Source organism: Panicum hallii, chromosome 2 (genome assembly GCF_002211085.1).
Source record: "Panicum hallii strain FIL2 chromosome 2, PHallii_v3.1, whole genome shotgun sequence".
Lineage (NCBI taxonomy): Eukaryota > Viridiplantae > Streptophyta > Magnoliopsida > Poales > Poaceae > Panicum > Panicum hallii.
In genome coordinates this window covers 52171042-52192545 of record NC_038043.1, presented here as the reverse complement: position 1 = coordinate 52192545, position 21504 = coordinate 52171042, and the positions used below count along the sequence as shown (strand labels likewise).

At 45.3% G+C, this 21504-nt stretch overlaps 3 protein-coding genes across 4 annotated transcripts; all 3 read left to right on the top strand.

Annotated features, from left to right (window-relative positions):
- Window positions 1-3950: 3950 nt before the first annotated feature.
- Window positions 3951-7963, top strand: LOC112882874 (protein THYLAKOID FORMATION1, chloroplastic). 2 transcript variants are annotated; one of them, XM_025948049.1, is made up of 5 exons: window positions 3951-4225; window positions 5267-5537; window positions 6013-6229; window positions 7099-7214; window positions 7536-7963. In XM_025948049.1, the coding sequence occupies exons 1-5, from the start codon at window positions 4069-4071 to the stop codon at window positions 7627-7629; spliced, it is 855 nt and encodes a 284-aa protein (XP_025803834.1). In that variant the 5' UTR covers window positions 3951-4068; the 3' UTR covers window positions 7630-7963. The 2 variants fall into 2 exon arrangements, with proteins under 2 accessions (XP_025803834.1, XP_025803835.1); XM_025948050.1 differs by lacking the exon at window positions 3951-4225 and adding an exon at window positions 4876-4900.
- A 603-nt stretch (window positions 7964-8566) lies between these two features.
- Window positions 8567-9901, top strand: LOC112882873 (chlorophyll a-b binding protein CP29.1, chloroplastic-like). Its single transcript, XM_025948048.1, has 2 exons — window positions 8567-9146; window positions 9248-9901. Exons 1-2 carry the CDS (start codon window positions 8646-8648, stop codon window positions 9617-9619), a joined length of 873 nt encoding a protein of 290 aa, XP_025803833.1. The 5' UTR covers window positions 8567-8645; the 3' UTR covers window positions 9620-9901.
- Window positions 9902-10691: 790 nt separating this feature from the next.
- LOC112882872 (putative PAP-specific phosphatase, mitochondrial) lies at window positions 10692-15067 on the top strand. Its single transcript, XM_025948047.1, has 9 exons — window positions 10692-10847; window positions 10960-11098; window positions 12363-12465; window positions 12543-12778; window positions 12895-12954; window positions 13688-14070; window positions 14430-14508; window positions 14608-14658; window positions 14774-15067. The coding sequence occupies exons 1-9, from the start codon at window positions 10744-10746 to the stop codon at window positions 14915-14917; spliced, it is 1299 nt and encodes a 432-aa protein (XP_025803832.1). The 5' UTR covers window positions 10692-10743; the 3' UTR covers window positions 14918-15067.
- The last annotated feature ends 6437 nt before the right edge of the window (window positions 15068-21504 follow it).

The window sequence follows — 21504 nt, the reverse complement described above, 5'->3', positions numbered from 1 at the left end:
TGACTTTTATATGATGGCCTGTGGACTGCGGCTTTATGCTGCTGCTGCTACAGTGGAGCAAATCATTGGCCCGTGATGGATCCTACTGTTTTCTATGCACCGCCGGAGGAACGAGGAAGGAGGTGACAGCAGTGAAACTCTGAAAGCAGACATGTTCCCGTCCAATTGTAGCTTTCAGCTGGCCGTGTTTGGATTCAAGAGCTAAATTAGCCCATATCATATCAAATATTATATCAAATGTTTGGTTACTGATTAGAATTATTAAATATAGACTAATTAGAAAACTAATCTATTAAACCTAATTAATCTATAATTTGTAGTATATTGTGGATTAATTTACAAATCATGGATTAATTAGGTTTAATAAATTCATCTCGCAAATTAGCCTCTATCTGTGTAATTAGTTTTATAATTAGTCTATATTTAATACTCTGACTATTAACCAATATTTGATGTGACGAGGGCTAAAGTTTAGCCCTCGGATCCAACACCTCCAGTCAATTCTTCCCCAGCGATGATGGCCGGTGCATGAGCGGCAGCATCTATATGCTGGTGCACCATGACCGCACTAAAATTTTCTTTGTAGTAAGCACCATACTTGGACAACCTTAGATAGCAGAGGTTGTAATATTGCCTCGCAGTTATAGATGTGTGGCAACATCGGTTTTCTGCTTGTTTTAGGAATGAAGTGGAATAGGTTGGGTCCATTTCTATTTTTTTTCGTTGGATTGGGTCCAATCCATCTAGCCTTTGGTTGAGAGGTTAGATCTAACCTAATTTTTTATTTGGTTCGAGGTACATGCACGTAGGTTGAGGTGATCGTTTTCACATTATTAGCTTATTACATGCGGGACCCGCATGTCAATCTCTCGTGCAGTCATCCTCATCTTCCTCCTCCTTCGTCCCATAGGACGCAAGCCGCCTGTTTCCCTGCTCGCCCCTGCCTGTCTCGCGCCGCTGGTCTCCGCTCCGCCCGCCCCTGCCTGCCTCGCGCCGCCGGTCTTCGCGTTGGCCGTGTCCGCGCCTCCGCCCGCCCCAGTTTTTGAATCTGTTTATTGCGCAACTATGGCTGCGTTTGGTTCAGCTTTCAGAACCTGCTTCTGCTTCTTGAACCAAGGGGTTCAGCTTTTCCGCATCTGCTTTGAAAAAGCTGCTGTAGTACAAATTTGAAAGCAGGTTGTACCCTACTTTTGCAGTTTTTATGAATTTGTGAAAACTACACACCTACTATTGGTCGCGTATATATACCTTTCCAATTCTTTTTTATATATAAGAAAATAAAGATTTTCATATACAGGAAAATAAATTAAAAAAGAATAAAAAAAGTTAACTCCAAATATTTTCATATATATAAATAAAGATTTAGAGGAAAAAAAATTTGGTCATCACAAAAAAATATTGTATACTGTCAATTTGCATAAAAATAATATATAACTTTTTCACAGTCGACAACTCACAGCAGTTTGAACCAAACGACTTTCAGCTTTTTCACAGCAGGCATCTCACAACAGCTTTTTCACAGTAGACATGTGACAGCAGCCTTTTCACAGTTCAACCAAACGCACCCTGTATATGCCACGCTGTTGTTGTGGCTGCGCCAAAAATATGACGCCGAACTTTAGGCGATCCTTGGCGTAAAAGATGAACTGCGGTATTGTGGCCGCGTAGCGCCGCAGTGCGACAGCAAACCAAACATTCGTGGAAGCCCAGGCGCATGAGCTGTGGTGCTGGTGCATCGTGGTTACTGATCCAACCGGTAATAGATTTACTATGTGTCAATGAATTACGGTTAATAACGATTGATTATGTAGGGTGTAACTCAATAATGGAGGAGGCATAATGAAGAGGGAGAGAGGCCTTACCAATGAGAGAGTGACTAAGCCATCGCACGATCAATATTATAATACTAATATATATGCTAACAATAAATTGTCATTATTTAGGCGGTTATTGCTTTTGTTATCTTATAATAAAATTGTTAGTTTATACTTTTACTTATCTTATGGGACATCCGTGTATTATATACACTAAAAACTATGAATTGAATCAGGTCTCTTCTTCAAAGAACAACATCTCCACATGTAAATGAAAATGCAAAAAATAATATTAATTGTTTCTGCACCTTTACATAACACATGTAAAGGAAAGGAACACGTCACTTGGAAGGAAAAAAGTATAAGAGGGAAAGGAGGCGCTATCTTTAAAAGAGAAAATACAACACGTGCAATTGGAAAAGTCAAAAATCTATTATTGCTTAAAGAGGAAAGCAGCCATCAACTAAAGAGTTTGGATATCAGAGGCATCATTCGATTAAACTCAAACTACATTTTTCTTTTGAATATTCCATTGAGTTTCACAAGCTTTTGTGATTTGTATACACAACTCATAGCTTCTTTAGCATAGTGGAGAATGAAAATAATTTTAACAATTTATGCCCTTAACCTTTGGCCTACATTTCTTTGTTAAGTATTTTCTATAAATTTTACACTACTTATTGCAATTTTACAACAACTGAAATCAGAAAAGGCCGTTATTGGGACAAACAATGCAATAGCTTCGGTGAGAGCAAAGCCTGAAATAGCATCACCAAATGATTGTTTAGCCAATGAAGGATTTCACGCAATGGAATGAAGTGAAGAACAATTGGGTGCTAGAATAGTAGTTACTGGAAGTTCCAGCCACTTAAAAAAATAACCACTAGTTGGATTGTAGAAGATCAATTTTATTTTTGCTATTATTACCATGCTTACCACATGGCTATGGAAAATCTTTTAGCTAAAGTGTTGTGAATTTATCATACTATTTATGATATTCCATTTTCTCCATGCTCAATTGCTCATTGCTAGTAGGGATGAGTATCGATGGTTAAAGAGTGTTTATTATAGAGACTAAGAACTAATAAAATCAGAGCTAAAGGTTATACAAGTGGATATATAAGCCTCCTGTTATTTATTGAGTCTACCTCTTATTCCCTTTTGCTCACTTTTCTCTCTAGCTAAAGGTTGTACAAGTGGATAAGCTTCCTGTTATTTGTTGAGTCTACCTCTTATTTCCCTTTGCCACTTTTCTCTCTACCCCCCTAATACCCTAAAGTTTAGTAGATGACCTATAACTTTATCACACCACATAACCAAGATATGATCACGTTTCCCATCATATTCCTTTTAGTTTTTAAATACATAACAATTAGGATAAACTAATTAGTTCAAAATTGTCCAAATCTCTTATTTTGTGCTCATAGGGTAGTTTCTTAAAAGTTGATATAGTTTTTGTTCATAAAGGTGGATGATATTTTGGCTCAGTTTGACAAACTAAAGTGGAAATATCACACAAAATATGTCAATTTTTTTGCTCATATCTATGCTATGTACTCAACAGGAGATTATATATTTCAAATTCATATTAGCTTTCAAGGAAAGATATTTGCAACATTTGCAGCTTTTGCTAGAGTTAGAGATATACAAAAGTTTCAAAGAAGCATATTTGCTACATGAATATGCAGTTATCAAACACACATACACATGTTCTTTGTTGCTCCATGATTATCAGACCTAGTTTGCACTCGAATTGAAGGAACATTATCACGTTAAAATACACATAATCAACTTATACAAACAAACAAATTATTCAGAAAATGTTATCATATGTTTTTGTTGCGTACACACCACTAAGAGAAAGTAACAGGGACCAAACATTTCAGGAAACATTTAGCTGCTAAAGTCTAAACCGAAGCCATCAGTCCACTAGATTCCAGATCCTAATTGCAAAGCCGCAAGCAAATCCAACCTCTCGTGCCCATAAAAATTGCCCAAAAGACCTTAAAAAGTATCAAAAACAAAATTAAATCTCCTATCAAAAGAATAGCTGCCACGTGGCAACGTAGTAGTGGCCGAGGAACCTGCATAGGCCTGCTGGATAAGAAAGATCCCATCCCTCGCTACCCAGACGAACAATAGCCTTTCCTCGCACTCGCTCCCCTGCATTTACCATTTTGCCCTCGTCGGCGGCGCCGACCACCCGCCGCCGCGTCTGGCGGAACGACCGGCTGTAGGACCAAAGGGGTGTCCCATGGCGGCCATATCGTCGGTTCCCTTCGCGGCGCTGCGCGGAGCCTCCGAGTGGAGGCCGTCGTCCACGGTGGCGGCCGTCTCCGGCGCCGTCGTGCTCAGCGCGAGGGCTCGGCGGGGCTCGCGCTCGGTGGTGCGGTGCGTGGCCACGGCGGGCGGTGAGCTATCTCTATCTGTCCTGTCGGGGTTGTGGCTGCAGCGCTATCTCAAACTAGTGAATCCGAATCACCATCCAATCTGTGCGATTCACCTCAAAAGACTTCCTCCTCCTCATCCCAAGTTCACCTACCAATGTGCGATTCCTGGCCTTGCCAGCGGTGGTGCCTCCTTCACCTATGCACACCACCTCAGATTCTTCTGTGGTCGTCGTCATGCTCCCTGCAGTGAGCTGGTGTGGCTTTTGTTGGCAATGAATTCTAGCTCGTTTCTTTAAAAAAATTCTAGCTCGTTTGGATGTATTGTTCTAACACTTTTGTTCCAGCGGACCTTTCTTTGCTGTGAGCAATCAAATCCAAATATCTGTTTCCATCAACCCAATTACTCGTGGGTTTGCTGGCTGCACGGTATCCTAGAATTCAATCTATGCATCCATAGCTCCATTCAACTCTTCACCTTTTGCCTGTGCTAGAGACAGCATAATTCAGATGCAATAAGGTTTTGAAATGAGCTCAAATACTAAATTCTTTTCAGTCGATCAGATTCAGTCAGGTTCCTAGTCCCACTTCATGCTGCTACTTCCTTAGAAAATGCAGTTACGCAATTCACTGAACTTTTATGTGTTGAATTCCACATGAAGAGGACTGGTGTGCAGTCCTTCTGAAAAATGAGGACTGGTACGAGCAAGTCATCCAAATAAGCTTTATCGTGTAGAATATAATCATGAGCAGTTAATTTATAGGGTATAGACTTTTGGCATACAGTGTAGAATAAGATCAATGCAATAACAAGCCCAATCCTATATGTCAGACCAATCCTTAATCCTTCTTAATATAATGATGCGCAGTCCTCCTGTTGGTTCGAGAAAAAAATTAACAAACAACTTGTCATGTCTACTTTCAAACAAATTGTAAATCACCTGTCAAGTATTTTCTATTGGGCCATGATAATGCACACACTGTTCAATATGTTCCGATTAAAACTTACTGGATCCGATGCAGAACATCTTGTGCAACTTCTAATTTATTTATAATCTTGTGCAGATGTCCCACCTACTGTCGCAGAAACAAAGCTGAACTTCCTTAAGTCATACAAACGCCCCATCCCAAGCATTTACACTACAGTCCTACAAGAACTTTTGGTTCAGCAACATCTGATGCGATACAAAAGAACCTATCAGTACGATCCTGTGTTTGCTCTTGGTTTTGTCACTGTCTATGATCAGCTCATGGAAGGGTACCCCAGCAATGAGGACAGGGATTCCATCTTCAAGGCATATATAACAGCGTTAAATGAAGATCCTGATCAATACAGGTACATTTCATAGCCCACATATTTGGCTTTGTGAGTCATGTTATCATCCAGTCAGTACTGTAGCAATCATAAACTGTGGTATATCATAATACATTCTTAAAAGATATTTTCGAATACTGTAACATCGAAACATGCCCTTATTCTTTTAAGGTAAATTGTTGTTATTCTAAGCCATCAATGTTGCATGAAACTTATTTTACTCTTCAACTTTTTTGTGAAATCTGGATTTTTTCATAGAGAAGGATTTTACCAGCTTATTTACTTTACCTCCTTTATATTTCTGAGGTACAGTAGTTAAATGTTCACATGTTTTTTGTTTTTTGGTTCACTAGATGCTATCTTTCTTGGCATCAATAACAACTTATGCGTTTTGGGGTACTAGTTGGCAACTTGGCATACATAAAGTTTCTTTCCTCAGATAGTAACATTTCTATTGTGAACAATCAGAATATGTGTTCTTTTGTCTGCTGTACAGAGCTGATGCACAAAAGATGGAAGAGTGGGCACGTTCTCAGAATGGTAACTCGTTAGTTGATTTCTCCTCCAGAGATGGAGAAATAGAGGCCATTCTGAAAGATATATCAGAAAGGGCCAAGGGTACGGCAAACTTCAGCTATAGTCGGTTCTTTGCAGTTGGCTTGTTCCGTTTGCTTGAGCTTGCAAATGCAACGGAGCCAACAGTTCTAGACAAGGTTGTTCCTGCCACTATTGATTTCTTTTGTGCATTTCTTGTTAGTTGTTGCGTGTGTTCTCAATTATGCTTCCTATTTACCTATAAGCTTCTCTACTATGAGATTTTTACAGAAAGGACTTGTTTTTTTATGTATGTCTTATTTGTGGCTAAAGTGCACACAGTTTGGCCTAAATCAATTCATCGTCTGATCTGAATCTTATATTTAATACGCAGTGTTCATTACAAGAAAACATTGAGCCACTTATAACTGGATTCATTTGTGAGATCTTATTGTCTTTACATAGCTTTCTTTTTTGTACTGGCCTGTTCAATATTGTTCTCCAAGGGATTGCAAATATGTTAATTGTTATGGCATGGGAGTCAGTTTGGAATTGATCCGTGTTCTATGATGTTTCTAACAAAGTAGAAAATAACAATTAGGGTCGAGGTAAGTCTGTGCTAGGTAGCATTTAGCATCCTCTAGGACCTATCCAGATAATTCTATAGGCAGACTCATCAAAGTTAGGCTTCCTTCTACAACATTTGACCTTGAAATGACACCTGTGATTTGAATGGGGTGTGCTCTTCTACCTAGTACTGTCGGGTAGCCTTGTCACTAACTGTATTTACAGTTTTTGTTCATAATGTTGTTAGCTGGTGCTTGGGCCTATGATAGATTGCCCTTCAATTGTAGGTTACCATTTTTGCACATGCGAGGCAGTGTAGCACATCCTGATAAAGTCATTTTTGTAATGTGTAACGAATGTTTCAGCTAAGCATTTGAGCAGTTTAATAGTGCTTGGTGTTGATATCAGAATTGAATGCACCTATTCCCTGCTACATCGCTAATATTTCCAGCAAGCACTGACTTCATTTCTCGTTTGATAGCTTTGCGCTGCATTAAACATCAATAAAAGAAGTGTGGATAGGGACCTCGATGTTTACCGCAACATACTCTCGAAGCTGGTTCAAGCCAAGGAACTTCTCAAGGAATACGTCGATAGGTAAATACCATATCCCAGCAATACATTAATGTTTTGTCACTTTACATGTCATTTAAGTTGGATATATTCATTAAATGATACCACTAAGCTATTTGAGAATTTCTATTGTGAGTTAAATGCTTGAGATATATAACCTCATCATTGAATTTTAGGGTTTTACCCTTTTGGGCCACTTGAATCTCTCCTCTTTTAGTAAGGACTGTGAATTGCTTGGTTTACATGCTCTCCACCCTTTTGCACTGTCCATGTTGCCCATATGTTTACTGTTTTGGATTGTCATTCCAGTGACAGAAAACTTACCCAACTTAACTATACTTGCAGGGAAAAGAAGAAGAGAGAAGAAAGATCAGAAATTCCAAAGCCGAACGAAGCTGTTACGAAATTTGATGGAGACCTTTATTCCATGAGGCATTAGGTCAGCCTTTTGCAGAGGAGAGTTTCCACGGATAACAGAATTAACAGTAACATCTGGACCGTATCGAGAAAATATCAGTCATCCCCTTTCACCACAGAGACATCTTTGGCCGCTTGTCGTGTGGTGCAGCATTCTGCCGTACAAAAGGATGCAGATTATTCTTACTATTGGACAGATATTTTGTATTTATCTCATGTGTCTTCAAAGTGTACTCATTCTCTCAAAGTGTATGAAGAGGTATGTGGGGATCAATGTTACTCATAAGCTGAGAAATATAGCTTTCCTCTTTTGTATCTTGGTGGCGATAACTTGAGAGGCTCCGTGTTCACTTGAATATTGTGATGAACATGAAATCAGTTGATGTGTTGTTTATCTGAATTTCTGTGTACCGGGCTCAATGAACTGGAAAATATCTTAGGTGGAGAAGTACAAGGTGTTGGAGCATTTTGTGCTGGATCCAGGCGTGTGAGAAAACTGCAGCATTTTCACTTGGCTAGCTGGACAGAACAAGCAACTGAAATAAAATGGAATTTCACATCAGTCCAGCCTATGCTGCCTGAAACAATGCACGTCCAAAACTTTACAGAACCAGAGATATCTGTTGCCGTGAGCGACAGAAACAGAGCCTCACACCCATGTTGGGTTCCAAAACCACATGGTCTCCAAGATTATTTTGGCCGATATTTCCCAGCCCCTGGCACTCCGAAGAGGTGAAGACCACAAATCAGAGGCGCTCGAAGCGCCCTCCTCCCAATCACGGCCCTCCACGTGTCCCAAGGCCCTTCGCCAGCAGCCCATCCATTGGACCATGCAGATAAGACCCGGATAAGGCAGAGCCCATCGCGGCCGTCAAATAGATCACATCCGTCCGAGGGCCGTCCGATCTGCCACGCGGGGATAACACCGGAATTTCTTATAAGCACTATCCTATTTGTACCCCGTGACGAGCCGTCTCCCCCGCCACACACACACCACCGGACCTCTCAGCACACCAGCAAGGACAAGGAGCAGCAGCCATGGCTTCGTCGGTGGCCGCCGCGGCGAGCACATTCCTGGGCACCCGCCTTGCGGACCCGGCGCCGCAGAACGGGCGCATCGTGGCCCGGTTCGGGTTCGGCAAGAAGGCGGCTGCCCCGAAGAAGGTGACCAAGACGTCGACCAGCTCCGACCGGCCGCTATGGTTCCCCGGCGCGGTGGCGCCCGACTACCTCGACGGGTCGCTGGTCGGCGACTACGGGTTCGACCCGTTCGGGCTCGGCAAGCCCGTGGAGTACCTGCAGTTCGACCTGGACTCGCTGGACCAGAACCTGGCCAAGAACGAGGCCGGCGCCATCATCGGCACCCGGTTCGAGTCCTCCGAGGTGAAGTCCACCCCGTTCCAGCCCTACAGCGAGGTGTTCGGCCTCCAGCGGTTCCGCGAGTGCGAGCTCATCCACGGCCGCTGGGCCATGCTCGCCACCCTCGGCGCCCTCTCCGTCGAGTGGCTCACCGGCGTCACCTGGCAGGACGCGGGCAAGGTACCGTACATACCCATTTTCTTTCATTAAACCCATGCCGTGCAAGCGTTGATGAATGAAATCATGAGCGTTGCATTGATGATGATGGCATGGCATGGCAGGTGGAGCTGGTGGACGGGTCGTCCTACCTGGGTCAGCCGCTGCCCTTCTCCATCTCGACGCTCATCTGGATCGAGGTGCTCGTGATCGGCTACATCGAGTTCCAGCGCAACGCCGAGCTGGACCCGGAGAAGAGGATCTACCCCGGCGGCTCCTACTTCGACCCGCTGGGCCTGGCGGCCGACCCGGAGAAGAAGGAGCGGCTGCAGCTGGCGGAGATCAAGCACGCGCGCCTCGCCATGGTCGCCTTCCTCGGCTTCGCCGTGCAGGCCGCCGCCACCGGCAAGGGCCCGCTCAACAACTGGGCCACCCACCTCAGCGACCCGCTGCACACCACCATCTTCGACACGTTCGGATTATCAGGATCCTCCTAAGCCCGCCCGCCATGGCTAGCTCCGTCCGTCCATCGATCGAACCGTGCTACTCTTGAAGTAACTGTGATCTCTGCTATCATACGCTGGAGACGATGGATGTGAATCCGTGCGTGGTATCATTTTGTGATGAGTGAGAGGGTATGGGAAGATCCATCCGATCCTTTTGTTAATGGAGGTCTCGTTGATTAGGGAGAGCCGCTGCTGCTGGGACTTGGTGATTTGTAATATATGAACCAGTGATGATGAATTAATGCATTCACTTGTACATCTTGTGGTGATATATATACTACGTAGATTTTACTATACTGCTACATGAAAACACTTCCCTGCCAACAAAAAAAATGAATTAATTTAGGGCTGAAGGTTAGAGTAGCTCTATACACCGGGGCACTCTACATCCGGTCGGACCGTCCTGCACTCCAAAGCTGGAGCAGCTAGCCACCTATGCCTCCTCCCGTTGTGAAAAAAAAATACATTAATTCATCTTGAGGATGCACTGTCCATGAAATTGGCAGGGCCGTGCTGGCTTGTGCCGTTCACGATTTAGGAAACGTTGCAAATTTCCCTCAACAAATTGAATAACTGAACTCACGCCTCTCTCACCATACCACAGCAATGCATAGCACTAAGACACTAACTAACTTAGACCAGGCCTGTGATGGTGGACTCTCCAATTAGGATGCATGCGCGAAACGTTTGAGGCAATTGAGGTGGTAGTTAATTTGTAAGAGGATATTAACAACTTACATAGACATGTGACGTGGTTTTTGTAAATCTTCTCGTGAACGGCACCTAGCTCAAGAATGGGTCCCTATTAGAAATTTTGACAACGCTAACTGCCTTTTATAGCCCGGTTACTTCTAGGCCCAACTGAACTCGAAAACATAAAACTTAGGCTCAGCCCAGTTAGGAGGTAACGGAATGGGCCATTCTTACCACTTACCAGGTTGCCGCCCGTACACGCGCGCGCGACGCGTATTAGCAAGAGATGGCGTATCCAGTACCTTGAACGCGTATTTTCTCTTCTACCACGTCCCGAATATACCCCTCTGAATACGTATACGTATTCGCCCGCGGCGGCATCGCAGCCGCGCCGCGCGTCTCGCTCCCGCCACACACAACCAATGCCGCTCCTCCACCTCTCGCTCCCGCCGCACCGCCTCCTCGTCGCCGGCCGCGGCCGGCTGTACTTCCCGCCGGCTCCCCGTCACACCCGCCTCTCCGTCAGGTGAACGAACTCGCGACCCTCCGGACCCTAACGGGCTAACCCTACCCTGCCTGTCGCCTGCCGGCCGCCGCCGCTTCTGCCCACAGGCTCACTCGTGCTCGTTCCTGGACAGGGCGGCGGCTGGGGATGCAGCAATGTCAGTGGCGGCGGAGGCTTACGGGTTCCCCTTCCCTTCGGAGCGCGCCTCCCACCACCGCGAGCTCGCCGCGGCCGCCGCAGTCGTCGAGCGCGCCTGTCGCCTCTGCGTTGACGTGAGTTGACTTCATCCCCTCTCCTCCTGATTTACTGGTTTGATAAAATTAGAGGCTTCGTTTTTATACATCTGCGCCGGATCAGTTTCAGTTTGGTGGGATCAGTTGATGTAGGCAGTCATGCATAGAATTCGTGCACCATTGGGGAAATATTAGATGTCTAAATCGCGAACCGGGCTCTGACAGGCTCCCATCTTGGCAATGCAACAGTACGACTGGACAGAAATTATCTAAATGGTCAAGTATTTTGCATAAGGCTTGATCTTTGAGACCAACATTGTTTTGATTTCTTCTTTACAAACATCTGTCTTTACTAATTTGTGGAGCACCAGGCTGCCAATCTGATGCCGTGCTTTCAAAAGCCATGAAACTTGTTCAATCCAAAGTTTCTCTCTACATGTATGTACTGATGCTTAGAAATTAATAAATTTGCACATTAAGCAACAATATAGTACTGATGGCATCCTCTTGAGTCTTTACTTCTTTTAAGCTCCGCCACTACTACCTAGGTTTGTGATCCTAATAGCATTGATTTACTATGCACCCACAAACTTCAGTAAAGCCATCCAATGAGGCATGTGTTCGTTATATGCGTAAGTGGTTCGCATTGTTCATTCGCATAAACTGTTATTTAATTAGTTTTAAACAAAAGGATTCAAAATGACCATCTGCTTAGTAGTGCATGTACTAAGGGCAGTCGTGGTCTAGAAATTCCCTTCCCCAGCCTCCTTGCAATTAAGCAAGGGTAAGGCTTTCTAGAAATTTCCTTCCCTAGAGACCTTATGCGGGGTCTTTCAGCATCTGGTACACCCTCTTTTTTATACCTAGAGCACGCCATTCCATTTTCCAAGACAAAATGGGTCAAACTCTTAGCACAATATAGTTATGCCTGGGACAGGAAACACTAACCATGGTAGAGGTAAGTTCATGCTATATGGGTTACATTAAGAAATAAAACGTTGAGGTATAATAATTCACACAATGCTGAATGTACTCATAAGCAAATTATTCATGCATCATCCAAAAAGAGAACCGACGTTGATCTAGGTCGAATTTGAGATATTACTGAAGAAGCATAGTACTTCCGGAAGCTCAACAGTGTTTGCTTTGTATGATAAGCAGCCAATAGTCTGTACTGTATCAACATGTAATTTTTGTGAGTTATCTTTTGGATATGGTGGAACAGATCTGAATGTTTGACTGACATCTCACTAGAGAAAGTGTCTGAGCTCCGTTTTGCCTGTTCGGTTGTACATTTTGACAGGTGAAGAGGTCGCTGTTTTCAGGTGGCAAGAGTATTCTTGAAAAGAATGACCAAACTCCTGTCACAATTGCGGATTTCGGGGTGCAGGCCCTTGTTAGTTTGGGTAATCCACAGCACAATTTCGAAGTTCAGTTTTGTGTCTTTGTCTAATGCCATATTTTACCATGTTGCTATTGGAAGAACTCCAGAGATTGTTCCCATCAACACCTCTGGTGGCAGAAGAGGACTCGGCATCTCTAAGGTCATCCAACGCTGATGATGATAGTAGTGATGTACTTGTTGAGTCAATTTTTAGTGCAGTTTCAGACAAAGTGAGCAAGAGCAGTTCACTTTTAACTCAAGATGATGTGCTGAGAGCAATTGATAGAGGAGGCAAGGATGCTGTCTCATTTGATTCAAACCCTGCCACTTATTGGGTAATCAGTAAGCAGTCGTGTTTTATTTATCATACACGTCCAGTTCTTTGAAGTTAATTCATTTATTGGGTATATGCCAAGTTCACGTATCATGAAGTTTATGCTTTGATTTGAAGGTACTTGATCCAATTGATGGCACCAAAGGCTTCTTGAGAGGCGATGATGCTCTATATGTGGTATGATTCCCTAATTTCTTTCTAAAACTATCTTTACATGCTGTTGATCAGGCACTGATATGCTTTATTCAGCCATTGATACAAGATGTTCTTCAATGTTACAACCACTACACTTTAGTATAGGCTGCATAATTTTTGCACGAAAAATGTCTTCCATTCTGCAAGCGGGCAGTATCTTGGGTAATTTCTTGGTGCCACCAGGCACACCCACTGTTTTGAAATTTTCTATATTGATATTACTGTAGGTTGCCTCAGTAGTCAGGACTTAGGACCTCTGTCAAACACCTCATATAGCATAAGTGAACCAGATGAATGAATGAATCTAAATCATAATCAATATACCTCAGTCTCTGCTAGTTACTTGTCACAAGATCCATGGAATGCCAATGCATGTGATTTGAGGATTTTCCAGATGCCCCTCACCCTCATTGCTACAAGACATTCTAATGATTTCACATCATTAACGATTAACTGAGGTGAAAAACGTTCATGCATATTTTTTTATGAGTCTTTCTTTTTTCCCTTTTGAGTTCTGCAGCACTTTGTTATTTGGTGGCAAACTTCATGAGTCTGAATACCAAGCGTGTTTGCCCCTATATGGTTGCTGACTTGCCGTTCAGCATGGACTGGCAAATTCAGAATTCTTTAGCAAATTTATTTGTTATTAACCTGGCTTGCTTTTATTTATGTGTTTTCTTTCTTCTAACATACTACAATTTTGCTGTTTCTTAAGGTGGGTCTGGCTCTTGTGGTGAATGGAAAGGTAACAGTTGGAGTGATGGGATGTCCGAATTGGACCAATGACACCATACCCAATGAGAAAGATGGCAGTGCAGCTGCATGTAATGGCCGGGGGATTCTTATGGTATCTCATCTAGGCTGTGGTACATGGTCCAGGCGCCTGTCTCCTGAGATTGGCCAGTCCACTACAGCACCGGATATTTGGAAACGATGCTTTGTTGACACATGTTCAGTTGTTCACATGGCACGCTATTGCATTCCGGATAGCCAAACATGGGATATGATACCGCTATCTGTTCTCTTCAATTCAACGACGGGTGAATCTGATCCTAGAAATGAGAATGAAATTCTTCTCCTATCGGTTTTCTGTGGCAGGTTTGTTGCACCTTCCATTAGTGATTTGATACTTGCATAAAATTTTTGTTATCATGCCTCTAGCAAGTTCATATATGATGCTAGCTAGTGAGCTAAGGCATTCCAAGCAATGACTGATTTCTCCAACATATGGTGCTACCGATGAGCAAAAGGCATTTAAAGCAATGACTGAGACTTTCTTAGCACAATCTAAAATGTTAAATATCTTTCTCTATTATTGCGCTGTCCTGCTATCATTGGATTTCCTAGAAAAATCTGGCTGAGGTTGATAGTGACTATAATAGATCGATTAATGATTATCAATTGGTTGGCTGCATATGAGTTCATCCTGATGTGCTCTTCATGTTGTTATTCTATAGCTTGTGCAAGTATCTAACTGTAGCTTCCGGGAGAACCTCCGTTTTTGTCCTTCGAGCACGGCCAACAACTCAGATCAAGGTGCCCTATTTGCTTGCAATTTTTCCTTGTGCTGCGTGACAAGTTAAGCAACTTGTTGACTGGTGCACTGATACCCTTCTATTCATACTGTTTACATAGTCCTGGGATCATGCTGTTGGGGTAATTTGCGTGCAGGAAGCTGGCGGTCAGGTTTGTACCTTCCTTGTTTGTTAAGACAAGACCATGTCAAATGTCAACTCAATTCCTAGTTCATCACTGTTATCATTATAACCACGGTGATCTTGTAACTTTCTGAAACTGACAGATCAGTGACTGGAGTGGAAAACCGTTGGATCTTGCAGCTGACCTAACTTCTCGCAGAATCATCTACCCCTCGGGCGGCGTTCTTGTGACAAATGGTGCTCTGCATGACAAGCTTGTGGAAATGATCTCAGCTAATTACAAGTAGCTGCATCAACACATTGCTTTATTGGAATCAATTTTTGACCCTCATCAAATTGTATTCGGTCTCACATTCAGTAGAGAAACCACAAAGCATGTCCATATGACTTCCATTGCCATTACCACTACATGAATGGAAACGCACTATTTCCTCGAAGCAATGCGCTGAACAAATCCTTAAGCAACTTCATTCAGACGCAATTCATGCGAGCAGTGATGCTCGCCTTTGTCGCCTTTTTCCCCAGCTTTTTTCGCAAAAGATCCAGAACATTTTGCCTTTACAATGTGTGAATCTGCTGTGCAACCCTGATGCCCTGCTCTCATATGGACATACGACGTCCACGCACACATACACCTGGATCCTGCAAAAACTAAAGAGGAAGAAATCTCTGACCAATCTGGCAGCAGGGCACCATGCAGAGAGGCATGATGTTTGGCCACCAATTCAAACCGAAGAAAGAGACGCGGAAAGGACGGCGTCCCCTGGCTGCATCAACCGCAGGATAACGACCTGATTGCTCATTCAGGTCCTAATGCAGAACCGACCAGCTTCCAAAGCATGATTAGCCCAACCAAAACCCGCATGGCCAAATCAGCGTTGCTTTCCCCAACGGCGACACGTCAGGCTTCCACGAATGAAGCTCCAGGCCAGTAGATGACTTGTGGTTGGCTTGTCGTTGCAATCCATGCTGACTTTTGCCCCTCCCGGCACAAGACGCGCCGCTGATCCGTCGGATGTCCTTCCTCCTCCTGGCGGAGAAAAAGTCGCGCTTGCTTGCGCGCCCGAAGAATCATTCAGGATAACGTAATTCCTCTGTGCAAGCACGGTGAAAATTCCCTGCTGGGGATCTCAGGAGGAGTTTATCCTGATCTGGAACCGGCCGACCAGGCTCGCGCTGCCGGGTATGTACCTGTCGCTTGTTATCCCGGACATCGACCATGCTGGCTCCGAGTCAACCATTCCGGCAAGTGTTGGCTGCCTGACGAACGGAAATCACATGTTGCTCATGTACGAGTGGACCGCGATGAAACCCGGGCTCAATTCAGAGTGGTTTCAGATAACAGCGGCGCGGAAACTGATGAAACGGTGTGAGAGAAAGTTCTGATATTTGTGCGCTGAACTGCAGTCCATGTGTGTACAGCGTCCTGGGTGAGTTTTGCTGCTGCCTGTCTTGTAGCAAGTAGAAACTGATGGAGTTGAACACGCGACGGCTTCTGCAAGAACACAACAAGTAGCCTTGACAACTGGGTTATTAGCAGGGGCAGCAAGATCAGCTGCGAGCTTTCAGCACGACCAACCAACCAACCGTCATATCATCAGCTAGCGTATGAACCGCCGGAAAACAGACGTCAAACGGCTGAATATACAATTCCAAATCATGATCGCAGAGACACAGTTTTCATTTCTTTTCTCATCCGTGTGCATTTCCAGTCACAGAACCGACCATTTCTTTCCTTTTTTTTCCCCCTCCGAGCTCATCGTGAAGCTTCTGAGGCCACCGCCGGCGGCGGACCGAGCATGGAGGAGATCGTCAAGGACCAGGCAGCGCAGCAAGTGTGCTGTCCGCGGCGCCACCAACTATTCCTGATCCAGATGTCAATAATGCCACATAAGAATACACTGCGTACCCACTCGCCGGATGCGTCCTTGCCATTTCGAGCCACACGAACTTAAACAAATGGCGGGAGCAAGTAGGACGCGTGCCCTGGCGTGTGCATGGGCCATGCACTGGCTGACGGGGCGAGAGACCATAATGGTTTATTTCCCAGCCATCTACTCCTGCTAACTCCGGGCGATGCGAGGCCGGGTTCGTGTCCACTGTCCAGGTCAGAGGTAGCGGCACGCAGCCACGGACACGTACTCGTCGCGGCTCCGTGTATTATCTGGGCATTGTTTTTTAGGGCTCGCGTGATGCGTGCAGCAGCGCGACGAGCTAGATCGATCGGCAAACGCAAGCAGCGGGAGCGCGAGAGCAGGTGCTGCTGTTTCAAACTTCAAAGGTTGTTGCTGCTAACTTGGACACCTCATCGCCGGCGTACACGTACACCTCGACCGCGAGCTCCAGCCACATGATCATATATGAACGTTGGCAAGTAAGTAAATAAATAGATAAAATAAAGTTGATACCATATAATGAACGGTTCCATTTTTAAAACACACCAGAACATGCATAAAAGAATAATCCGGATTAGCTAGAGATCGCCACAGCTATATTATCACTACATGAAGGCCGTCTCGTCATATGCATGCCTAATCATCATCAGCAGATGAATGTTCTAGCAGGGTCGTCCAAGAGAGGTGTAGAATATTGGATAAGCTGGCAATACGTATTGTTCAGCATTTTACCTTGATCCATGGCATGTGACTTCATTCCCGGCAGGCCCGTTCAACTCCGGTGGCAGACTGCTGGCAGGCAGTCCATCGATCACAGGTGTTACCCACAAAAGGAACACCACCCGAGTGTCGAAATTAACAGCAAAGTCAGAGCACGTCGTTGCCGCTCGTTTCTTTTTAGTTTACACGTCCCATTACTCTGTAGTCTATAGTATCTACAGGACGATCCGCTCGGCAGACACACAGCAGCTAGCGTGCTAATAGCAGCGCCTTGACTGGCCGACGGGTCACTCGCGACGACGACCCAATTTTTCAAACCATTCGTCGTGGTACCTTTTCCTTCCAGGCTAAATAAACTAAAGTAGGATTAGCAAGGGCCAAAAGGAGCAATGCAAGAACCAACCCTAGAACTTAATCCGGGCGGTGCGTGTATACGTGTATAATAGTATAGACGTCAACGTTTGGATGAAGCAGGCGCGACCCCGGTGACCTCACGGCAGATCTCGCCCAACTAATGCACGGATCAGGGCCGCGGCCGGGCATATGCTCGCGGCCAGATTATTGGGGACACGTAGGCTGCTGCTGCGTGTGCATGTCGCGTCTATTCGTAACAACCCTCGCGTCCCGCTCGCGTACGCATGTGTGTGTGTGTGTATGGTAGGGGGTCAAACTGCCGATGCAAGCATTATTTGCATATATATATATATATACATATATATATATATATGTGTGTGTGTGTGTGTGTGTGTGTACACACACACACACACAGAGCAAGTGCTATACTGGTGCATGCTAAGTTTGGGGGAGCACTCGGGAAGCGCCACGTAGGGGGGCCTGATCGAGTATTACGGAGATAACAATTGCCGCTGTCTAATCTGGGGGGAGTGTGTGGTAGCTAGCTAGCTAGCTCGGTAGGTAGGTTGGAGTATAATTTGGATAGCGCATGCATGGAAGATGGCGGGTGTCTCCTTGCCGAGAGACACGGGGGCACTATTTAAAAGTTACTTCCAAATCCAGCCCGGTTTATCTCGTGGGATGCTGAAGCTTATCGTAATCTAGCTAGGATACCTAGTACACAGCCAGCTAGGGTATTTTACTAACTACATAGGAGTATACTAGTATTTGTGCATGTATCAATACGTGTGTGTGTATATATATATACGATGTCTGTCTGCCGGTGTGCGTATTTTATATTGGCAAGAGGACCAGTAGCGATCACTGGAAGTTACAGGAGAGATCGCCGGTGTGCTGTGTGATCTCACTGAAATCGTCGAAATGAATTTAAATTTGCCATTGTTAATGGCGACCCCCTGTACGGCCCGAATTAAAGTAAGTGAGGATGGCGCTGTAAGACTCTGCGCGCGCGAGCTGCAGGTTGGACGCGCCCGCACGCATGGCGCGCTGGCGCCTCACGCGTGTGCGCGGGGGCCGGGGCGGCACGAGGAGGCGCTGTCAATCTGGCGTCGGCTAATCTCACCCCACCCGCGCGCTGGATTTCCTCCTCCGAATCCGTTGGATCGGCGCGTACGGTTGAGCTCAGCATCAGCAAGTTTAAAGACTTCACCTTGTGAGATAAGGCTTGCTTGCCGCCAGCGATCGAGCGATCCATGTGGTTGCACGCATGATTACAGCATTCAATTGATTTGCACCGTGACCGCGATCAGTTACGTTACACGCGAAACGGAGCGTTGTGAAATGAGAATAATTCATCGTACGGTTCTGAATTTCAACCAGAAAGCATCTGGTAGTGCTAAAAAGTTGCTTGTCTTGGTCGAGCTCTTACAATGTCCTTGGGATTTTTCGGGCTCCTCAAACACGGAAGAACAGGCATCGAGCTGGGATTCGTCGGACCTGCTTCTGTTTTCCTCTCCTTCCTTCTTACCGCAATGTCGTGCAAGGCTTTTGCGTGAAATTTATGAGAATTTTTGCTTGCCAAGGAACCGGTATATATGAATTACCAATGAAATTGATGCAATAGCGCACCCTTATTAGGTTCTCCACAAGTCTAAATGTCTCGTAAACACCAGCAGCATATACGTACAGTACAGGAAGCTCATCACTTAACTGAAACAGTGACAGGCTGATGCTACTTCTTCATATACATCACATGAAAAATGTCTTTTTTTTATCCTCGATAAATTTCGAGAAGCTAGGACGAGACGCATCAAGCGGTCTGAACTCTGAAGAGCTAGCAGTACAGTCAAGTAGATGCAAGGTTGTTTTCACGAGATGATGTACGTTCCCATCATCAGTGTATGTCTGCAAATGAGCTTCGTTCTAAGCGTCGGCGGGAAATGGTGTGAATCCGTACCGTTAGTGGAGCAACTTGGGAACCTGCGGTTGCCTAATCTGGACTCCGCAGCCACTTGCTTAAACTAATGCGGGTGCTTAGTTGGTGGCTAAGCTAGATTAGGCAGTGGCGTTCAGGTGCCTGGTTGGACGACCAGGTCAATTAACCCAGAACTGCCATTACATGCATTCGATGTGATTTATTTGACTCTTTTAGTTGCACGTTTGATGGAGTGGATGAGATCTTCTCGTCCCACCACCCCCTGCTCGCTGTCTCCCTCTTGGATACATCACTGTTCCTTAAGCTACACTCTTTGCAGCCTTTCCAACTTCCCTCTCTCTTATGTTTCAGGAATGCTGACCTAGGGCACATCTACTGATAGCAGCTACTACTACTAGTAGTAGTGGTGGTGTTTATTTTCTTTCTTCTTTCAGAAATAACAACCATGCACACGCACGCTACATACTACATACACAAATTATAGGCAAACGTACAGTTCCCTTTGCAGCAACAGCAAACGTACGCCTGGAATTGTGCAACTAGGCCTCAGGTAGAAAGAATCTCCAAGCACAACATAGTGCGACCGTGCATTTTCAGATGATTTTATCATCAGTTAAAAACCGCAAAACAATTGAGAAATACTGGTTAAACATATAGCGCAGAAGTTTACCCTCCCTCAAAAAAATTCTCAAGGGCTCTACTAGCTTCTAGAAATTGGCTACGTACTCTTCTCAGTGTGCCGACATTTGCAAGTTTTTCAGTCCTTTTTCATCTTTGGTAGTCTCTCGCTATTTCCTCTAGGGCAGCTAAAATTAATAACTATTTACTATAACTGCGATTCATTCTGTAATGTTAGTTTACCAATAAAGCGCAAGTGTCCCAATCATCCTTGTCTAGTATTTTTCTTTTTTTCGCCGCGCCGGTGTGTGCGTATATTGAACGGTCAAAACCTTAATCGAATATAGAAATGCACCGCATGTACTGGCCTGTACAAGTGGGCGTGTCTCTATGTCTAAGCAATTATTGTGATCTTCGCCTCATAGTCAACTGACGTAGACACCGGAGGCTGCCGGGACACGCGTCGCTGCGGAACGTCGCTTATCAGAGAGTTTTGGTGGTACGTCGTGCGATGGCGGTTCGGAGCACAGTAACTCCGTAGAATTTTCGCAGTAAAAACAGTAGTTGTATGTGTACTCTTCTCCCAAACATGACTTCGAGCTAGAAAAGACTTGACTTCAGTTTCACCGAGTTAAGTTGGCTACCCGGTATCTGATTTTCTACTTTCAGAGAACGTATCGTTGGATTGTCGCGGTAAAAATTAGTTTACATTAGCACGCTAATCGTTTGTGGCATGTACATTTGGGTGGAATAATTTCCCTGTGATGGTCGCCTTTTCCCTTCTCTCTAGTCGCTGTCACTCCCCTTTACGCCTCAGCTTTATTTACTCGGGCAAAACTTTTTGACGTTTTGGATTGCCGCTTTTAACTAACAAATATTATCCTTTGATTGAAGGAACCTCTCGCCCTGCTGCGCACGGAGCGACACGCGCGATCGCACACACGAGTCGCTCCCGTGGTGTGTTCGGCCATCCATCAGTCGCCGTACGCGCGCACCACATCACCAGGTGGCGCGCCCTGTACACACTCGCCCTCGCTCGGCCGCCGCCACGCGACGAGGCGAGATCACGGCGGCTTTTCCCCCGGGAACCACGTACCCGTCCCGGCGGACCGCGGCCGTCTCGACGCTCAAAAGTTTTGGGAGGAGGAGCAGACGTGACACGAGGAGATTAGAAAGGCGTCGCGGTCACGTCGGGATCGCGCGCGATTCGCCCGCGCGCAGGTGGTGCGTGGGCGCGGGCGGCCGGAGTCGCCGGCAAGCGCGCGTTTGCACGGCGAGGGCGGCATCCGATGGCGAGCCGCGCCGCGCCGGGCACTGGCTTTCCACTGGCAGAATCCTGTTCACGCCGGCC

Excerpts from the sequence above, each read along its gene's own strand:
- LOC112882873 (XM_025948048.1), top strand. The coding sequence starts at position 8,646 with ATGGCTTCGTCGGTGGCCGCCGCGGCGAGCACATTCCTGGGCACCCGC. Across the intron at positions 9,147-9,247 it reads CCTGGCAGGACGCGGGCAAG|GTGGAGCTGGTGGACGGGTC; the intron begins GTACCGTACATA and ends ATGGCATGGCAG.
- LOC112882872 (XM_025948047.1), top strand. The coding sequence starts at position 10,744 with ATGCCGCTCCTCCACCTCTCGCTCCCGCCGCACCGCCTCCTCGTCGCC. Across the intron at positions 11,099-12,362 it reads CCTGTCGCCTCTGCGTTGAC|GTGAAGAGGTCGCTGTTTTC; the intron begins GTGAGTTGACTT and ends ACATTTTGACAG. Across the intron at positions 12,955-13,687 it reads GCGATGATGCTCTATATGTG|GTGGGTCTGGCTCTTGTGGT; the intron begins GTATGATTCCCT and ends CTGTTTCTTAAG.
- LOC112882874 (XM_025948049.1), top strand. The coding sequence starts at position 4,069 with ATGGCGGCCATATCGTCGGTTCCCTTCGCGGCGCTGCGCGGAGCCTCC. Across the intron at positions 6,230-7,098 it reads AGCCAACAGTTCTAGACAAG|CTTTGCGCTGCATTAAACAT; the intron begins GTTGTTCCTGCC and ends CTCGTTTGATAG. Across the intron at positions 7,215-7,535 it reads CTCAAGGAATACGTCGATAG|GGAAAAGAAGAAGAGAGAAG; the intron begins GTAAATACCATA and ends CTATACTTGCAG.